Source organism: Giraffa tippelskirchi, chromosome 11 (genome assembly GCF_054371585.1).
Source record: "Giraffa tippelskirchi isolate mGirTip1 chromosome 11, T2T-mGirTip1v1.2.pri, whole genome shotgun sequence".
NCBI classification, from domain to species: Eukaryota; Metazoa; Chordata; class Mammalia; order Artiodactyla; family Giraffidae; genus Giraffa; species Giraffa tippelskirchi.
The window spans coordinates 63,155,448-63,174,422 of record NC_137285.1 but is presented as its reverse complement, the minus strand read 5'-3'; the positions used below and the strand labels follow the sequence as shown (position 1 = coordinate 63,174,422).

At 38.1% G+C, this 18,975-nt stretch overlaps 1 protein-coding gene and 1 long non-coding RNA gene across 2 annotated transcripts in view; one reads left to right on the top strand and one right to left on the bottom strand.

The window, feature by feature from the left end:
• Positions 1–18,975, bottom strand: part of MND1 (meiotic nuclear divisions 1) — a 75,107-nt gene that overhangs the window by 46,014 nt on the left and 10,118 nt on the right. Inside the window, exons 3-4 of the mRNA XM_081543681.1 lie at positions 14,756–14,813; positions 11,366–11,514 (exon numbers count right to left, since the gene is read on the bottom strand). Of these exons, the coding sequence (XP_081399807.1) occupies positions 11,366–11,514; positions 14,756–14,813 (207 nt within the window). The remainder of the gene's footprint in view (positions 1–11,365; positions 11,515–14,755; positions 14,814–18,975) is intronic.
• Positions 1,737–7,791, top strand: LOC145526892 (uncharacterized). The gene is made up of 2 exons (XR_014069281.1): positions 1,737–2,349; positions 4,077–7,791. It is a non-coding gene; the product is annotated as an uncharacterized LOC145526892 (long non-coding RNA).

Here is an 18,975-nt window from a genome sequence, read left to right as displayed (position 1 = left end):
ATCCACGCACCCCTGTGTTCGTGGCAGCAATAGTCCCAACAGCCAAGACACGGAAGCACCGTAAGTGCTCATTAATGGGAAACATGCAGACTTGCCATGAGGTGTGATCAAGCACAGGTGGCCTTGATGAAGAAAGGTAGGTAGGTGTAAAAACATCCATATGAAAAGTTGGAAAGCTAAGACCTAATGCTCTTAATCTTTTCCATCAAGAAGGCAGCAATATCAAAATTCCTAAAAGAACTGGTAATTTTACTTAAGAACTACCAATAATAAGTAGCTTTGTAATCTAGCTTATTAAAGAGGAGAAACAAAAAGTTGCCAACTTTTTACTGTTACAAATTTGTGAACTTAAAGATATCAAATGCCACAAAAATAAAAAGTTCTTTCTTATCTTTTGAAAGAGATACCAAAAATTATAAATGAAGAATGGAATCATTAAAATGTCTAGTGGTGACTTTTAATTCTTATTAATAATTACTCGAAAAGGTTATAGCCCAATACAATCAAAATAGAAAGAACTTCCACTGAGAAAAACTGGCATGAATTTGATATATTACTTCTCCTAGTTTTATTGGCTAAGAAAAGTCCATTTTGGGATGCTGGTTAAGTATAGTTAGGAAATTTATAATGTGATTATGCCATTAGGTGATGACTCTCTGGCTTACCACTGCAGAACAATGGAATTCTTCTCCCATTAACAAAGGTATATGGGGCCAATAAGCGAGAGAGAAATATAAAACTTTTTTTTTAAGAGAGAAAGTTGAACTACCTTCTACAAAATAAACACTTTAATAAACTGAATATAACTTGATAATCCTAACTAAAGAAGTAATTTCACTTCAAAAAAGTTTTGTCACATTCTTCATTTTCTTTTCCCTTCCTTCAAGTAAATAAAAACAATGATGAGCAACAAACTACAAACACAACAAGCCATACAGTTTCTGTGTAACTTCCCTCTCCCCTTTGCCATACCATTCTTCAGCTATGACAAGAGTAGCTACGGTGGCCATCTCATAACCATAATGGACCACAAAGATGCTGACTGATACCACTGAGACACTGATCAACATTAACAGATACTTACCTTTTGACTTAACGTGAGAAAAATAAACTTCCATTTATTTAAGCCACTGTTAGTCAGATATTCCGGAGAAGGCAATGGCACCCAACTCCAGTACTCTTGCCTGGAAAATCCCATGGACAGAGGAGCCTGGTAGGCTACAGTCCATGGGGTCGCTAAGAGTCAGACACGACTGAGTGACTTCACTTCCACTTTTCCCTTTCATGCACTGGATAAGGAAATGGCAACCCACTCCAGTATTCTTCCCTGGAGAATCCCAGGGACGGCGGAGCCTGGTGGGCTGCCGTCTATGGGGTCGCAGAGAGTCGGACACAACTGAAGCGACTTAGCAGCAGCAGTCAGACATTCCATTTATTTCTAGATAAAAGCATTCTTTATCAAACATTTTTATTAAACATCAACTTTCAGCCTGATTAGGTGGTTTAGAAGCTGGTTAGTTGTCTGATGTGTTCATTCATTCATTTGTTTACATGGTTAAATGCTTGCTTAGGATTAGTATTAGTTTTGGGGGAGAGAAAGTCAAAGATATGGCTTTTATCTTATGTTTGAAACACACACCTAATTCAAGAGAGAGATCTGTAAATATGACAAGAGTAATAAATGCTCTAGCCGAGCCTGAACACACTTCAGTGACAGCACACGGAGGAACCATGAGATTTTTTTTCTTTTTGTTCTTTCAAAAGTCAAAGTCTAGATTTACGCCAAAAAAATATCAGACCAGCCAGAACCAGTCCCGTTCTCTCCTCTTCAAACGACAAACTGAAGACAGAAGATGCAGGAGAGTCAGGGAGGAAAGAAGAACATTAGGAAGTGTTTCTAGTTTCTGAGAAGGGCCCTGATCTACCCTCTCTGGTATTGTTAAGATTAGCTACAATTACAGAGAGAGGAGTGCAACTACAGAGCCCCTAGAAAACCTGGAGGGTATAGGAATAGAGAAAATCTACCACTTCCTATCTAGAACCCTGGGAAGAAGCAGCCCCACAGGTACCATCCATACCATCATGGCACAGGAGGTGCAAGGAGGCCCTTTTATCTGGTGCAGAGTGGGCCTGGGACAGCCACTAGCTGGGTAATTTCAAGGGCACATCCCTACGTGGCCTCGATACTGCCAACAGAAGCATCTTGCTTAAATAAGGCTCTGATCATTTCACTTCCCTACTCAAAATTCCTCAGCTTCATACACAGAGCCCTTCATTATCAGGCTTCCCTGGTGGCTCGGTGGTAAAGAATCCGCCTGCCAATGCAGGAGACGCAAAATTGATCCCTGGGTCGGGAAGATCCCCTGGAGAAGGAAATGGCAACCCACTCCAGTATTCTTGCCTGGGAAATCACAAGGACAGTGGACCCCAGCGAGCTTAAGTCCATGGGGTCGCAAGAGCTGGACATGACTTAGCGACTGAACAATAACAACATTCACCCCTCACATTCAACTGAGCAGTACAAAACAACTCACGATTTTCTCATATATTATGCAGTTCTATACATATCTATCCGGCCTTGGCATATAATAACAAGTTAAAGCACTTACTATGGATTAGTCATTGTTGTAGGCAGTTATATACAACACATTTAATTGTCACAACCAACCTGTGAAGTAGGAAATATTAGGACTGCTTAATAGAGAAAAGAGACACAAGATGTTTCTAGTAAATGGAAGAAGCAGGATTTGAGTCTAGAGTCTGGGTCTAGAGTCCACTCTCATAAGCCACTGTGCTACACTACTTTACATACGGGTCTCTGCACCCAGAATGTCGTTCACCCTCAACTCCTTCTGGACTCACTCATCTTTTCAGAACAAACCTAAAAGTCTCCTTCCTTAACTATAAAGCCTTTCCTCAGCAGAACTTTCACCCTCTACCATCCTCCCCCATGTTGTACATTATCCCACCATATGGCAGGGATCTGTTGACTTGTGCCTCTCCTCACCAGACTCTGAGGTCCTGGAGGACAGGAGCTGCCTCATTCACCATTAGCCCCTCTCAGTCACAAGGCCTGCCACAGCAAGCATTCACTATACATTTACTGAACTGAATGAATTTCAGTAGAGGTAACGCCTATTTTTATTCAAAAACATTTCAAGTTGTCCACACAGCTCGAGTGGACCTATTCTTTATCCACTCAGTTTTAGCAATAAATGATTTTATATACTGATGGTTCCCAACTTATGATGGTTTGACTTAACGACTTTACAACTTTATGATGGTGCAAAAGCAGCCCACATTCTGTAGAAACCATATTTGGAACTTGGAGTTGGGTTCTTGTCCTGGTCTAGCGACAGGCAGTACACACTCCGAGTGATGCTGCATGCTGGACAGCGGCAGGGAGCCGTACCTCCCAGTCAGCCACGCCATCACCAGGGTACACTTACAGCCATTCTGTACCCAGACAACACTTCTGTTTTTCACTTTCAGTATTCAATAAATTATATAAGATATTCAACACTTTATTATAAAAGTCTTTGTGACAGATGATTTTGACCAATTGTAGGCTAATGTTTAAATGTTCTGAGCCCTTATAAGATGGACTGGGCTAAACTATGATGTTTGGTGGGTTAGGTGTATTAAATGCATTTTTTGACTTAAAATAGTTTTAATTTCCCAACGGGTTGCCAGCATAATCTCACTGTTAAGAAGTAGAGGAAGATCTGCACTCATTTCTAAAAATTGGTAAAAATTAAAAAAAATTATCCTGAGAATCTCTTAGTGTCTCCCCAAACCCATACCCTGTGCCTGAAATCCAATTTAGTGTGGATTTCAAAATGAAACGCTGGTCATAAATAGACTTCTAGAAAACCTGACCGCCAAACTACCTTCCACTAGTAATAGGGGAAAGGGAAAGGGAAAGGGAAGTCGCTCAGTCGTGTCCGACTCTTTGCGACCCCGTGGACTGTAGCCTACCAGGCTCCTTCGTCCATGGGATTCTCCAGGCAAGAATACTGGAGTGGTTTGCCATTTCCTTCTCCAGGGGATCTTCCCGACCCAGGGATCGAACCCAGGTCTCCCGCATTGGAGGCAGACGCTTTAACCTCTGAGCCACCAGGGAATAAATGGGTTGCAAATCAGAACTTGGATGAAGAACTAAGGAAGGTCTCAGCAGAGCAAGAAAACAAAAGAAAGAGTATGATTTCCATAATTCTGACCCTTTAAACCAGGAAGCATCAGTTAAAAACTGCTACATAGACTTGCAGCAGCACTAATGGAACTCTGAGTCGGTGGACTGTTCTCACTAAGACTAACCTCACATCTTCTGCTTCTTCTAATGTCCATTCACTTCCAGCCTCCAGAACTATGAGAAATAAATTTCTGTTGTTTATAAGCTACCACATCTGTGGTATTTTGTTACAGCAGCCTGAATGGACTAAGACAAACTCTTAAAACTCCCTGGCTGACTGCTCAGTAAAGTCTGGCTACCATCATCAAGAGCATCAGTGGCTCCCTCTGCCCCCCTCAGTAATCTCCTCCATCCACCTACACTGAGGCAACTTTTAGCTCAAAACAATCATTTCTAAGAAGTCTCCCATAACTATACAGACTTTTTCTTCATAAAAGTTAATTAACAATGTCTTTTCATTAAAAGTTAACTAACTGTAAAAAGTATTTATCTCGCCTTACCAAGTAAATATAAATTATCTCTACATGAAACACACATTTCATGATTTTTTATACTGCTCAAAGAACTTGGTGCCGCACACATACAGATGAGGCGCACACTGCTTCTGTGGAAGCGGTTAATGCAGCCCACATGAAGTTGATAGCTTCTTTGCTCTCTTAGAAAATGTTAAAGAGAAACATGAATTATAACCATGAAACTTTTTTAGGTTGTCTTTAATAGTGATCAACACATACAACCTAAAAGCAAGAGAGAAAAATGTTTCCTGATTTAATTTTCAGACTTGCAAAAAAACGCCCATTCTCAAGAGACAAGTACATTCCTGAACTTAATTGGAATCACTGGCAGAACCAAAGCAGAACAGAATGATGGGGGTGGGGGGAAACTAAGAGCTCCCTCTCTAATCTGGAAGCAATTAACAAGAAACTCAAAAGAAGTTAACATCTTACTTTGGCAATATGTTGAACAAACTGATCTTTCAGTGCAACCTTGAATTTGGAATCTGCTTCAATTCAACATTAACGATGACTTCTATGTATAAATACCATGACCTCTTGCAACGCTTTTAATCTCTATCGCTCCTTCGGCAGTCAGCCACTTAATACTTTTCACTCTTCATTTCTTTCATGTGTATGTATCTTATCTTCAGTACAGGTTACAGGTTCTTTCTTAGTAAAGCGTGTAAAGATATTGATTTCTACTTTTCTGAATTATCTCCAGTGTCTGGTAAAATGTTTTGCACACAGTAGACCCCTGAATATTTTTTCTGATTGAACAAATAAATTTAAAGAGTATATACTCTTGGATGAGTACTAATTTAGTCAAACCTCCAGCCACGACTGAAGCGACTTAGCAGCAGCAGCAGCAGCAGCAACCAGCCACCATACACTGAGTGCCTATGTATACTGGCACTTTACATATACTACTTAGTCCATACAACCCTTTGAAGTAAGTATAATCTCTTTTTTTTCTCACAAATTTGGGAAACTTTAAGGTTTTAAAAGCTTAAGAAACTTTTCCAAGATCCTTAAAACTAGCAAAAAGTTAATACTGTGATTTCAATCCATGTTTGATTTCTAACTACTTCTCTTCCCACTAAGCCTTACTGTTTCTCTAAAATGATAAGCTCTCTTCAGAACCATAGTTGAAGGGCATAGTATGATACTGGCATTCTTTCTCAAATTTCAGTCAAAAAATAAAGTAGGTTTAGGTCAGTGAAACGGTACTGAGTTTTTTGTTTCTTAAAAAAAGTTATTTACTGCAAATGCCAAATGCTATCAATCTTTTATGAATGACATATCAAAATCTCACTCTGCAGAAATGAGAACAGAAGGTATAAGACTTACTACCTATGTGATGGCCTCTGACTTGAACTGTGACTTCTGGAGCAAGTGTGTGAGATTAAGCTTTGATCTCCAGCTTGTAAATGGGGCATCGGGAACAGGAGTATGTCACAAAAAACACTGGATCCCAACTTTCAAACCAGTAGGGAGAGGAAAATATTGACAGAAACTAATTAGAACATCCTGTCCCTTATTGAGAATAAAGAATGATATTAAGTTCACTTATTAAAAATGGATTCATTATACTGGCAAGAATCTCTTGCTTACTTTGTTGCCAAACTTCTTTACTTGTCAAATAGAATTATGCTAAATACAGAGGCAAAGAAATAAAAAGCATATGTTGCTCCAGATTATCTCTGGTTTACAAAGTTAAAAAAGAAATGCTCATTAGCACTTGTTAGGCCTAATTTCAGGCATCAATAAGTGTATGGAAGAAGCTAAGATGCAATACCAGAAACGCCAACCACAAAGAAGCAAGCTGACAGATAAACTGGACTTCCCGAAAACTGAAAATATCAGCTCTTCTAAACACACTTAAGTAGATGAAAAGACACCAAAGACTGTGAGAAAACATTCGAAAGGCACTTACCTGATAAAGGGTTTGTATCTGGAATGTGCAAAGAACTAACTCGGGGAAATGGAAGTTACAAGATATCACTCCATACTTACTAGAAAGGGTGTCATCCCAAGTATTAAGGAGCATACGGAGAGACCAGGACACACACACTGCTGGTAGGAAGGGAAATGGCGCAGACACTTCGGAACACCATCTGGCAACCTCTTAGAAAGCTAATCATACCCTACCATATGATCCAGCCATTCTGTTCCTAGGTATTTACCCATATAAGTGAAAACATATGTCTATACAAAGACATATATACATATTCATAGAAGCTTTATTTCTAATAACCCGAAACTAAAACAAACAAAACCCCTAACATCCATCAACAGGTAAACAACTGCTGTAAATCTACACAACGAAATACCACTTCACAATAAAAATGTATGAGTAATATATACAGCAGTATGGATACATCTTAGTTATGCTGAGTAAAAGAAGGCAGGAAAGAGAGTATGTACTGCATGATCCACTGATATAAAATTCTAAGAAATATAAACTAATGTATAATGACAGAAAGTAAATCAGCAGTTGCCTGAGGAACAGGGTAGGGGAAGCAGTGTGTGTCAGGGATTGGGGCTAGGCAGGAGAGAGAGAATGGGAATGAAGAAATTTTAGGGGTGATGGGTATGCTCCTTAGCTTGATTGTGGTGATGGTTCCATGGATGTACTCATATGTCAAAACTTAACAGTTTATAAACTTTAAGTATGAGTTTTTGTATGTCAATTATTCCTCAATAAAGCTATTTAAAAAAAATAAAAAGATTTATACATTTGGGAAGTTAGAAGAATGAAAAATTTGTGGTATGTATCCTTTAAGATGGTCCCAATGATCCTTGTCTCTTGGTATTTATGCCCATGTATAATCTCTGCCTCAGTGTGAACTAAATTTAATGATCTGTTTCTAGGGAACAGAATGAGGCAGAGGTGAGTCACTTCCAGGATTAAGTTACCAAAACCCCTGTGGCTTCTGTCTTGGACTCTCCACGCACATCAGCTATGAGGGAAGGCAGCTGCCACACGGTGAGCTGTCCTATGGAGAAACCCATGATCCGAGGACTGAGGGAGGGAGTTGGCTAAACGCTATCAAGGAATTCAGGCCATCAGTCCAACAGACTTCCAGGAGCTGAAGGTCTCAGCCCAACAGCCGGCAAGGAACTAAACCTAATAACCATTAAGACCGAGTTCAGAAGTAAATCTCCCAGATGTGCCTTCTGATGAGAATACAGCCCTGGCCAACTGTTTGACCACAGCCTCGGTGAGACTTTGTTTTAATATGTATTTATTTGGCTTTGTCAGGTCTTAGTGGTGGCGCACATGGGCTCTGTTGCACCACGCGGGATCTTCCTTGCAGTGCACTGACTCTTGCTGTGGCACAGGCTTAGTTACTCCACACCATGTGGGATCTTCCCAGACCAGGGATCGAACCTGTGTCCCCTGCACCGTAAGCCAGATTCTTAACCACTGGACCACCAGGAAAGTCCCCTCATGTGAGGCTTGGAGTCTAACTAGACCAGGCCTGGATTCCTGACCTACAGAAATGGTGAGATACTAATGTTTGTTTCTTTAAGTCATGAAGTTTTGGGGGATGCAGTTCTGTTCCACAGCAATAGATAATACAAGACCTAAGTCACACTTCAATTTAAAAAATTACTTACAGCAAATTTATCCACTTAGAATACGTCCATTTAGAATACGAAGAGAGTATCTGCCTAAGACTAGATGAAGCAGGGGCTTAATGTTCTTATGCAGGGTGAAGTCCAGAGGTAAGGCAGTCCAAGGCTCGCACAGCATGTCAAAATGCCACCGGAGACCCGAGTCCTGTTAACTCAGGCCCGGCCATTCTTAGGGACATCAGCACACTAGGATCTCAGGGCCATATCACAGAAAAGAGGAAGAAAGGGTTTTGTCTTTATCATGAAAGTGAACATTTTCCTAGAAACCGCAAAGCTCCTCTTCACTTACATCCCATTCATCAAATCTGTTTCCCACTGCCATTCACAGATGCAAGGGAATCTGGGAAGATTAATGTTTTATGCTCCTTCAACATAGTAATGTTTCGTTAGTAATAAAAAAGGGGACAATGTTTATTGGACAACCAGAAATATTTGCCAAAGCTGTACATTTTATTTATGGTAAGACCAAAAATACTACAAGAGTTTAGAGAAGGGCAAGAGCACAGTAAGCTAAGGGAGTTTGAGAAAGTTTCTGAGAAGAGACATTGAGAACTAAGTAGGAAGGAAAGACAAGGGAATTTTCAAAGGGGATAACAAGAACAAAAACCATGAAGACAGAAAAATGTAATAAGGCTTAAAAAGAAATCACCTTATATAAAGTTTTTAATGGCATAAGTTAAAAAAACTGCTGAGTGATGAATATGCATGTTATTTCCTAGCAAGGAAAAAAATGCAGCATCATAAACAACAAGGTCCTACTGTGTACTAAACTGTAAGGGAAAAGAATCTGAAAAACAATAAACACACACACATGCACATAAACCTGAGGTTATCTTCTGAGGTCAGCGATGCCAAGTCAGGTGCAGTGTTTGAAGCTGCAGTACCCTCACCAGAGAGGCGTCATGGCGTGTCCTGGTGGAAGTCAGGCTGTGTACCTTCCCTCAGCTCCTGCCTGCTTTTAGAACTGGGTTCATCCTTCCCAATGATTCTGCAAGTCCATCTTACAGCTTTTAATAAATTTCTTTTCTGCTAGTATCAACCAGAGTTAAGTTTGTGTTGCTTGTAATTAAGAACACTGACAGAAAGAAGGTTCCCCATAAAGTTGAACACAAGAGCATCATTTTAAAAAGTGGTGTTTCAGGAGGATTTTCCTGTGAATAAACACAATCTCACGCAACCTCCAGAGAGAAATTAATTTACTATTGTTAATTAACTTTTCCTGTTACTGTTACCTTCCAGAAACTCAGGACTCTTCTTCCCTTCCCAAAAAAATCCACAGTACTTTCCCTAAAATTTCATCCCTTGCCCATATAGTATAGTCCCCTTTGATCTGCGGTTTCAGTCCCCATGGTTTCAGTTCCCTGTGGTCAAGTATAGTGCGAAAATACCAGATGGAAAATTCCAGAAATAAACAGTCCAGAAGTCTTAAATTGTGTGCTATTCTGAGTGGCGTGATGAAACCTGGCGCCGTCCCGCTCCATCCCACATGGGACATGAGTCACCCCTCTGTGCAGCGGGTCCTGCCTCTTAGTCACCTGGCAGTCATGTTGGCTATGGGGTTACTGTCATGGCACCACAGTGCCTGTGCTCACGTAACCATGATTCTACTTGGTAATGGCTCCAAAGCACAAGAGTGGTGATGCACGCAACTCAGATACGCTAAAGAAGCTGTAGAGAGCTTCCTCTAAATGAAAAGGTGAAAGTTCTTAACTTAATAAGGAAAGCAAAAAATCGTGTGCTGAGGCTGCAAAGACTGTGAGAATGAATCTTCTATCCATGAAACTGTGAAGAAGGAAAAAGAAATTTGGGCTAGTTCTGCTGTTGCACCTCAAACTGCAAAAGTCACAGCCACAGGGCATGACAAGTGCTTCATTAAGACGGAAAGGGCATTAAATTTGCACAATAAGGTGTTCTGAGAGAGAGACCACATTCACATTGTTATTGTTATAACTGTTCTCTTGTACTAGTAGTTGTTGTTCATATCTTACTGTGCCTAATTTCTAAGTTAAACTTTATTACAGGTATGTATACATAAGAAAAAGCATAGCATGTATAGGATTCAGTACTTTCCATGGTTTCAGGCATCCACTAGGGGGTCTTGGCATCTATTTCCTCAGATAAGGGGGGGACCACTGAACCGTAAATTCCACATGATAATTCATGCCATCAGTCTTGTAAAAGGATACAAAATAGCTCATCAAAATGTGATGGAATCTTGAACTACACTCTTGGAAACAACCAAGAGTTCCTTTAATAGCTGAATGAGTAAACAAACTGTGATACATACAATGGGATGGAATATTATTCATCAATCAAAAGAAATGAGCTATCAAGCCACCAGAAGACATGGAGAAAACTTAAAACGCACACTACTAAGTGAAAAAAGCCAGTCTTCTTTCTTCTGAAAACCCTGCAGACTATAATGATTCCAACCAGATGACATTCTGGAAAACACAAAACTTTGGAGACCTTAAAAATATCAGTTGTTGCTAGGGCCTAGAGGAGAGGAAAGGATGGAGGAATAAGCAAAGCAAAGGAGATTTTTAGGGCAGTGAAACTATGCTGCATGATTGGATACAGGACATTTATAGATTTGTCAAAACTCAGAATGCACAACACAAAGAATGAACCTCTAATGTAAACTCTGGACTTTAGTGAATAATAAGGTATCAACATTGGCTCCTCAACTGTAACAACTGTATCACACTAATACAAGATGTGAATAACAAGGGAAACTATGTATTTGGTTGGGGGGAAGGCATGGGTGTATTTGGGAATTCTCTGTACCCTCCCGTAAATTTTTCTGTAAACCTAAAAAGAACTAAAATACTAGAAAACAATGTCATGGCATGTGAGATGAGAGAACATTCTAAGGTCTTTGCACCCCTTGGAAAAAAAGAGATTTTATATTCTTTAGACTGTGAGTTAAATAATGCACATTAAAAATTTAACAGAAACCACAAATACGAAGAGGATTAAATAAAACAAATTTCTTTCTTAAAAAACAAATCTATTATTTTAAATTGTGGTGGCCTACCTGAGAATCCAGAACCGCCAACTTACGTTTCCTGGCATGAAGAGCTTTACTTGGAAAAGCCCAATAATAATTAGATGTTCCAATTCTCTCACAGTCAACCATACCATCATCAACCAAACTTTGAAGGACTTCTTTTACTGACATAGCAGCTAAGAGAGATAATTTTTAAAGATTTCATATTAAGGCACATCATAAATCAAATTAAAGGCTAATAACTGGGGAAACACTTGAAATAAATATTATAGATCGAGTTAATAAGTTAATAAATAAGGAGCTTTAAAAAATAATTACAAAAAAGGCAAATACTCCAACAGAAAAATAAAATACATCAGTAAGTATCTATAAAATATGCATGGTGGGCATATTTCTTGACCACAAGAAAAGTGGTCAAACCGACTAATAATTGAAGAAATGTAAAATAAAGCATGAGATAGGATTTTTTGACTACTTAAAACACTAAAAATTATAACAAAGGATTCAGAGATGTAAGTACTCCTCAACATGGTAGAAAAATGTAGCACAAACAGATTTATGCATAACTCTTACATAGAAATTCCACTTTTACAAATTTAGCTAAAGAAAATAATGCTTAAGGATGCTTGTTAAAGCACTGTTTTTCATAGCAAAATCCTGGAAATTAGTATAATAACTGGGCTCTTAAAAGAATATTCTGGATAAATACACTATGCATTCATTAAATTTACTTTATAAAATATTTAATGGCTTGGATATATGTACATCCAGAAGTATTATATAGAAAAATAAGTTAGAAGACAGTATTCAGTTATGCAGAATGTAAGGTAAAGAGGGAAATTTTTACTTCCTTCTTTTTGCTCGTTTTTCTCATTTTTTTCTGATAATAAACACGCATTATCTTTTTTTGCTAAGGAACGTAAAAGAAAACTACTATGAAAAATTAAGCAATAAATAAAGAAATAAACTGGATGTTATAGTTAGGGGTAAGACTGAAAATCAGAAGAGTTTTAAAAATATCATGTAAAAATACAGTCATATTTCACAAATGTTTGAAATTCACAGACCATTCTTACTTTTTACTAATAGAACTATACCAAGAAATTATCCAGAGTCCATTTAACTTTTCCTAGAGCAGACTCCCAAATTTAATAAAATCCATTAAACTTAAAAGATTTAATAAAAAAATAAAATCTCCACCAAATGCAAAACATTAAACCTCATTTATAAAAAAGTACAAACTGAAATGAAATGTCAAAGACTTCTAAAAATGATAACAGTTCGTTGAAATGAATTTGAGTATAACAGCCTTTCCTGAAGGCAATCTGAGAATCCATCTAAAAAGCCTAAAACTATACAAGTCTCTTTTTCTACTCTATTTCTAGGGACATTTCCTAATGAAGTAATATGAAATGTGGAAAAAAGTTGTCAGCAGGGGGAAAGGAAGGGATGAATAGGTGGAAGAGCACAGAGGATTTTTAGGGAAGGGAAAATACTCTATGTAATATCATAGTGGTGGATCCGTGTGTACAAACCCACAGAAATGCACAACACTAAGAGTGATTACTAATATAAATTATGGATTCAGCGTCATCATGATGTGTCTATGCAGGTTCATCAACTGTAACAAATGCCTGATGGTGAGTGGTGTTGATAACAGGGGAAGCTATGCATGTGTGCGGGGCAGGAAGTACATGAGAAACACTGTACCTTCCTCCCAGTTTTGCTGTGAACTTAAAAATACTCTAAAAAAAAAGTCATTTAGAAAAAAATTTAAGAATGGCATCCTAATTACCTTAACTTTAACAAGAAAATTTGGGAACACATTGAGATGGTCAACAATAGCTAATGGGCTAAGCAAATTATGGCACAATGGGTGGTCACAGAAAAAATATTCGGAAATACAGATGCTGCAAATCATTTTTTTAAAGCAAATGACATAGGTAGATGATACAATGTTATATGAAAAAATACAAGAACACAAAATGGTATTTGCAGCATGGCTTCCTCTCAGAGAAATGGACAGATATATAACACAAACACAGATAAACAGAACCTAAGAATAAGACATCAAAATATACCATGCTACCATTTATACACTGGAATCTTACCCAGCCATTAAAATAAATGAAATAATGCCATCTGCAGCAACATGGATGGACCTAGAGAGTGTCATACTGAGTGAAGTGAGTCAGACAGAGGAGAAATACCGTATGACATCCCCTATATGTGGAGTCTAAAAAGAACTGATACAAATGAACTTACAAAACAGAAAGATACAGAGGTAGAGAATGAATTTATGTCTGCCGCTACACACTGTTGTATTTAAAATGGATAACCAACAAGAACCTACTGTACAGCATGTGGAACTCTGCCCAGTGTTACGTGGCAGCCTGGAGGGGAAGGGAGTTGGGGGGGAGAATAGATACATGTATATATACATGGCTGAGTCCCTTTGCTATCCACCTGAAACTACCACATTGTTAATTGGCTATACACCAATACAAAATGAAAAGCTTAAAAAAAAAGTGGTAATCTCAGTAGAGGGATTATGAACAACTTTATTTTCATTATATTCTTTATATAACTTCCAAATCTGTTAAACGTGTATAGCTTATATAATCAGAAAGTAAAGTTTAAAAAATATATATATCATATATAATGGGCTTAAGAGTGACTCCTCAAAAGATAAACCCCAGAACCTCTGAATGCAACCTTATTTTGGAAAAGGGTCTATACAGATGTAATGAAGGCTCTCATGATAAAATCATCCTGGATTTAGGGTGGGTCCCAAATGACACGTGTCCTTCTAAGACACAGAAGGGGAGAGTAAAGGGGGAGGCCACGTGAAGGCAGAGGCAGAGATCAGAACGATGCAGCCATAAGCCAAGCACTGCTGGCAACTGCCAGAAGCCAGGAGAGAAGCGTGAAGCGGGTCCTCCCTCAGAGCCTCCAGAAGGAACCAGCCCTGCCGACACCTTTACTTCAGATTTCCGGCCTCCAGGACTATGAGAGAATAAAAGTTCCATTGTGCTAAGCCACCAAGTTTACCGTAACTTGTTACAGCAGCTGTAGAACACTAATACACCAGGTAAATCCCATTAACAAATACCAGAACATACATGAACAGTTTTACTTCTTTTGAAGTAAATTATACGCATAAATGGGCTTGTGTATAACTGTGTGTATGTATACACATGTATGTGTGTGCATACAGGCATGCATGCATATCCCACCTTAGTTTTCCTAGAGCAGATACTCCAAACACAAGAATCATGGTCATGGCCCAGAAACATTATATAAGGACTTCAACAAACATTCTTCATCTCTAGAAATTTATGCTTCCATGAAGTGAAAGATTTGCAGGAAAGAAGACGGGTATTCATGAAAACACTTTGGCACATCGTTGATACTTACTAATGCCTTTTTCTTTGGGAGCAATCTTCTCCAAGTCTTTTAGTTGAAACACATCTTTCTGTTTAAAAGAGTTAAAAAAAGATGAAAAACATGTATTTATTTTCTGCTATATATTTATATTCACCATAATTATGTTTATAAAATATTGTATTAGAAAACTACGCCTGGAAATGAACAGTGAAATAGAATCAAGAATTATAGAGCTAGAAGAAATTGTAATTATCTTGCTCAACACCTTCAACAGAACTTAAAACGGACAGACTTCGCATGAACATACAACCCCTTAAAAGTAACCGGAGGGCAGACATAAAGAACATCTTCCCAATGAAGTATAAAATCTAGTTGTGATGGATCATTTGTTAACGTGAGATAATTGGCTTCTCTGAGACTGATTTACAGAAAACACAAATAGTGCTTTGCTTAGTATATACCATACATCACAGATTAAGCAGCTCTAACTAAAACAGACAGCTGTCAAGATTTGTTTACATTTAAGGTTTCATGGAAGAGCTACACCTAAACAAGAAAATCATACAATTCATGGCTGCCTATCAATCATTAACCTATACATGCTACATGTCTACCACATGCAAAGCAAAATATTGTGGGAAAGATACACACATAGAATATTCAATCTTACGGCTGGAAAAACAAATCTATGCAGAATACTCTTTTCTTCCTATAATAAGCTTTGGTTGAACTGGTCAAAAGAACTTGGATAATAGAAGTGAAACATTTGAAAAGACTGAAGTATTCAGTAATTAGAATTATTGTGACTATTGTTATGGATCTGGGATCTATTTCTCCCAACATAAACTTGAAATGGTAACTACAATAGGATGGAAATTAGACATCATAAAAATTTAAAACTTATGCTCATTCAAGGGCACTGTGAGAAACCAAGAAGACTGACTAGAAGAAAATATTCACAAACATACCTGACAAAAGAACAGTACCCCAGGTAGACAACCCCCGCAAGAAAGATGAGCTGACACACGGACAAAGACATGGACAGAGGAACATACATGATAAAGCAAGGAGAGTATAAAGTGTTAATCGTGGAATCTAGGCTGGGCATATAGGTATTCACTGTGAAATTCTTTCATCTTCAATAATAAAATGTTGGAAAAAGTAACTTCATCTCAATACACTTAAGATTTAGTAAATTCAGGAAAATACTAAGTCATCGGTTCTATTAATAGATTGTGAAACAAAATTTTGCACACTTGGGATCAATTATTAAAAGAAAATTCTGTAGAGTCTCAGAGAACATGCAGTAAATTACTAACTTTAGGCCTTTTATGCATTAAAAAAATCAATTAATCAAACCTATTTGCAAATACCTTAGATTCTCTGGAAAAAGAACATGAATGCATTGAGACATCTGCCTATATGTGGTTATCAAGGAACAGCTCCAGACATACCAATTGCCCCAGTGCGGTTGCTGTGTAAATAAACAGGCTTGCAAAGAACTAGCCTCAGAACTGAAGTGTGGTCATTTAAAAGAACAAAGAAAATGGTCTCAGGTAAATATTGGCTCTCCCCTACATTAAACAGAGATAATACAGAAAAGAACACAATGGTTCTAACTTTCAAAATCAAAACTATGTATAAAGATACCATTGCAGACACACAGTTATAATACTAGATTAACTTTTAATTAAGCACTTATGACCTGGGCATCGTAATGTTTTACAGATTATTTCATTTAATCCTTATACCAACTCTGTGAAGTAGGTACAAGTTATTATTAGTCTTTTGCTTCTTAGGTCAAATAACTTGCTTAAAGTCATAAAGCTATTAGGTAAAACAGACTTTGGGTGCCAGTTCTCTGTCTTTGAGCTGTATTATTGCCATCTTCTTCCTAAGAGTAACAGGCAAAGATTCTTTTTCTATAACATTAGCAACTTCAAATAAATCTATGTATGTATTCATTGAATGAATAGGAATAGGAATATGTGAACATATAATAGGAAAAATGTATGTATTCATATGAACAGGAGATCAAACCAGTCATTCCTAAAGGAAATCAACCCCGAATCTGGAAAGACTTTTGTTGAAGCTGAAGCTCCAATACTCTGGCCACCTGATGGGAAGAGCTGACTCATTGGAAAAGACCATGATAATGGGAAAGATTGAGGGCAAGAGGAGAGGGAGCAACAGAGGATGAGATGGCTGGGATAGCATCACTGACTCAATGGACATGAGTTCGAGCAAACTCAGGGAGATAATCAAGGACAGGGAAGCCCAGTCTGCTGCCATTCACGGGGTCACAAAGAGATGGACACAATTTAGTGACTAAACAACAGCAACAATTCATGTGAATGAAATTGTATAGGAATATATGAATTAGAATAAGTCAATTAATACAATTAATTCTATCTTTACACAAAAACTCACTAATTACTGAACTTCTTTAACCTGCTAATACTTGTTATAGTCACAGTATCTTAGTCATCAGTGCCTTAATGTTATAGAAAGCAGAGTTGTAACAGCAATTTTGGTATCTGAGAAAATTAACCATATCATAAAGGACAAAAATAATCTGCCCAGCCTCCCACTGCCTGGTAGGAATTAAATCTATTTTTCTGGCTCTGAGACCATGGGAAAAATATTTCAACTCAGCAGAATAAATCGTCATAATCCTCACCTACATCATTATTAAGATGAGGCTCTGTTCTGAACTGTCAATGACTTTTATTGAGTCATTGTATGTAAGAAAGATTAGTAAGATTTCACTTAGAAGGCAAACAGTTAAAAAAAACTCACAATATTTCATTTGTTTTACTGAGAGTCTGCATTACCAAAATGAAAATATTATCATTATTTTTAACTTCATATTCTATTTTGCCATTTCCCCACCTACTTCATATTTGTAAATAATGAAAATAGCCAGTAGATTGAGCCAGACTAGACTGTGAAGATCCTGCCAAGACATAAAACATAGGAAATTAATATTTTTGTAGGTTGAAAGTTTGGATTTTAACCTGAAAATGAAAAAAGCCACCATATAGCAACATGGTGAAGAAAAGTCTCTGGAGCCAGGAGACAGGGTTTGAGTCCTGGCTTTGCCACACAGGAGCAGAAACCTCAAACCTGCCACTTCCTGCTAGTGGCAGGCACAAATACCTAGAATAAAGGAAGGAGGCCTAGGGAGAACCACATCATGTGTCACACCAGCGGCTCTCAATCTTTTGACACCAGGGACCAGCTTCATGGAAGACAATCATTCCACAGACGGGGTTTAGGAGGTAATACCAGCAATGGAGAGCAACCAAGAAGCTTCGCTTGCTTTACCTCCTGCTGTGTGGCCCAGCTCCGGAGGTTGGGGACCCCTATGTTATACCATACCAAGGCTAAGAAATGGAAAGAGGCTGTATTTAGCACTGTCTTTTTAATCAGATGATCCTCCCTGGGTTTTTATCCTATCCTATCCTAGTTTTATTACTATCACTTCTTTATTTGAGATGTGTTCTTTCTTTGATATACAGGGCTGGTATTTTACACTGTTATCTCCGAAGTCCAGGTCTGTAGAATGAGGATAACAACAGTAGTGATTTCAGACAGTTAAAAATGATAAAATCAGATAAATACACCAGGTGCTTAAAACAGTGGTGTGCACCTAGGAAGAGCTCAACAGATGTGAGCTATTATCATTATTTTTTTCAGGCAAAAGTGGACACAATTAAATATATGCTTCAGAAAGATAATTATGCCACAATGGAAAACAGCATGGAGGTTCCTTAAAAGACTAAGAATAGAGCTACCATATGATCCAGCAATCCCACTCCTGGGCACACATCCAGAGAAAACCGTGGTCCGAAAGGATACATGCATCCCAGTATTCACTACAGCACTGTTTACGACAGCCAAGAAGACATGGAAGCAACCTAAATGTCCACTGATAGATGAATGGATAAAGAAGATGTAGTACATATATACATATATACATATATCACTCAGCCATTAAGAAGAATGAAATAATGTCATTTGCAGCAACATGGACGGACCTAGAGATAATCATACTAAATGAAATAAGTCTGAAAAAGAAAGACAAATGTCATAAATATTATATGATACTGCATGTAGGAGGGATCTAAAAAGAAGAAAGATTCAAATGAACTTATTTACAAAACAGAAACAGACTCACAGACTTAGAGAACAAACTTATGGTTACTGGGGGGAAGGGTGGAGAGGAGGGATAGATTGGAGTTTGGGAC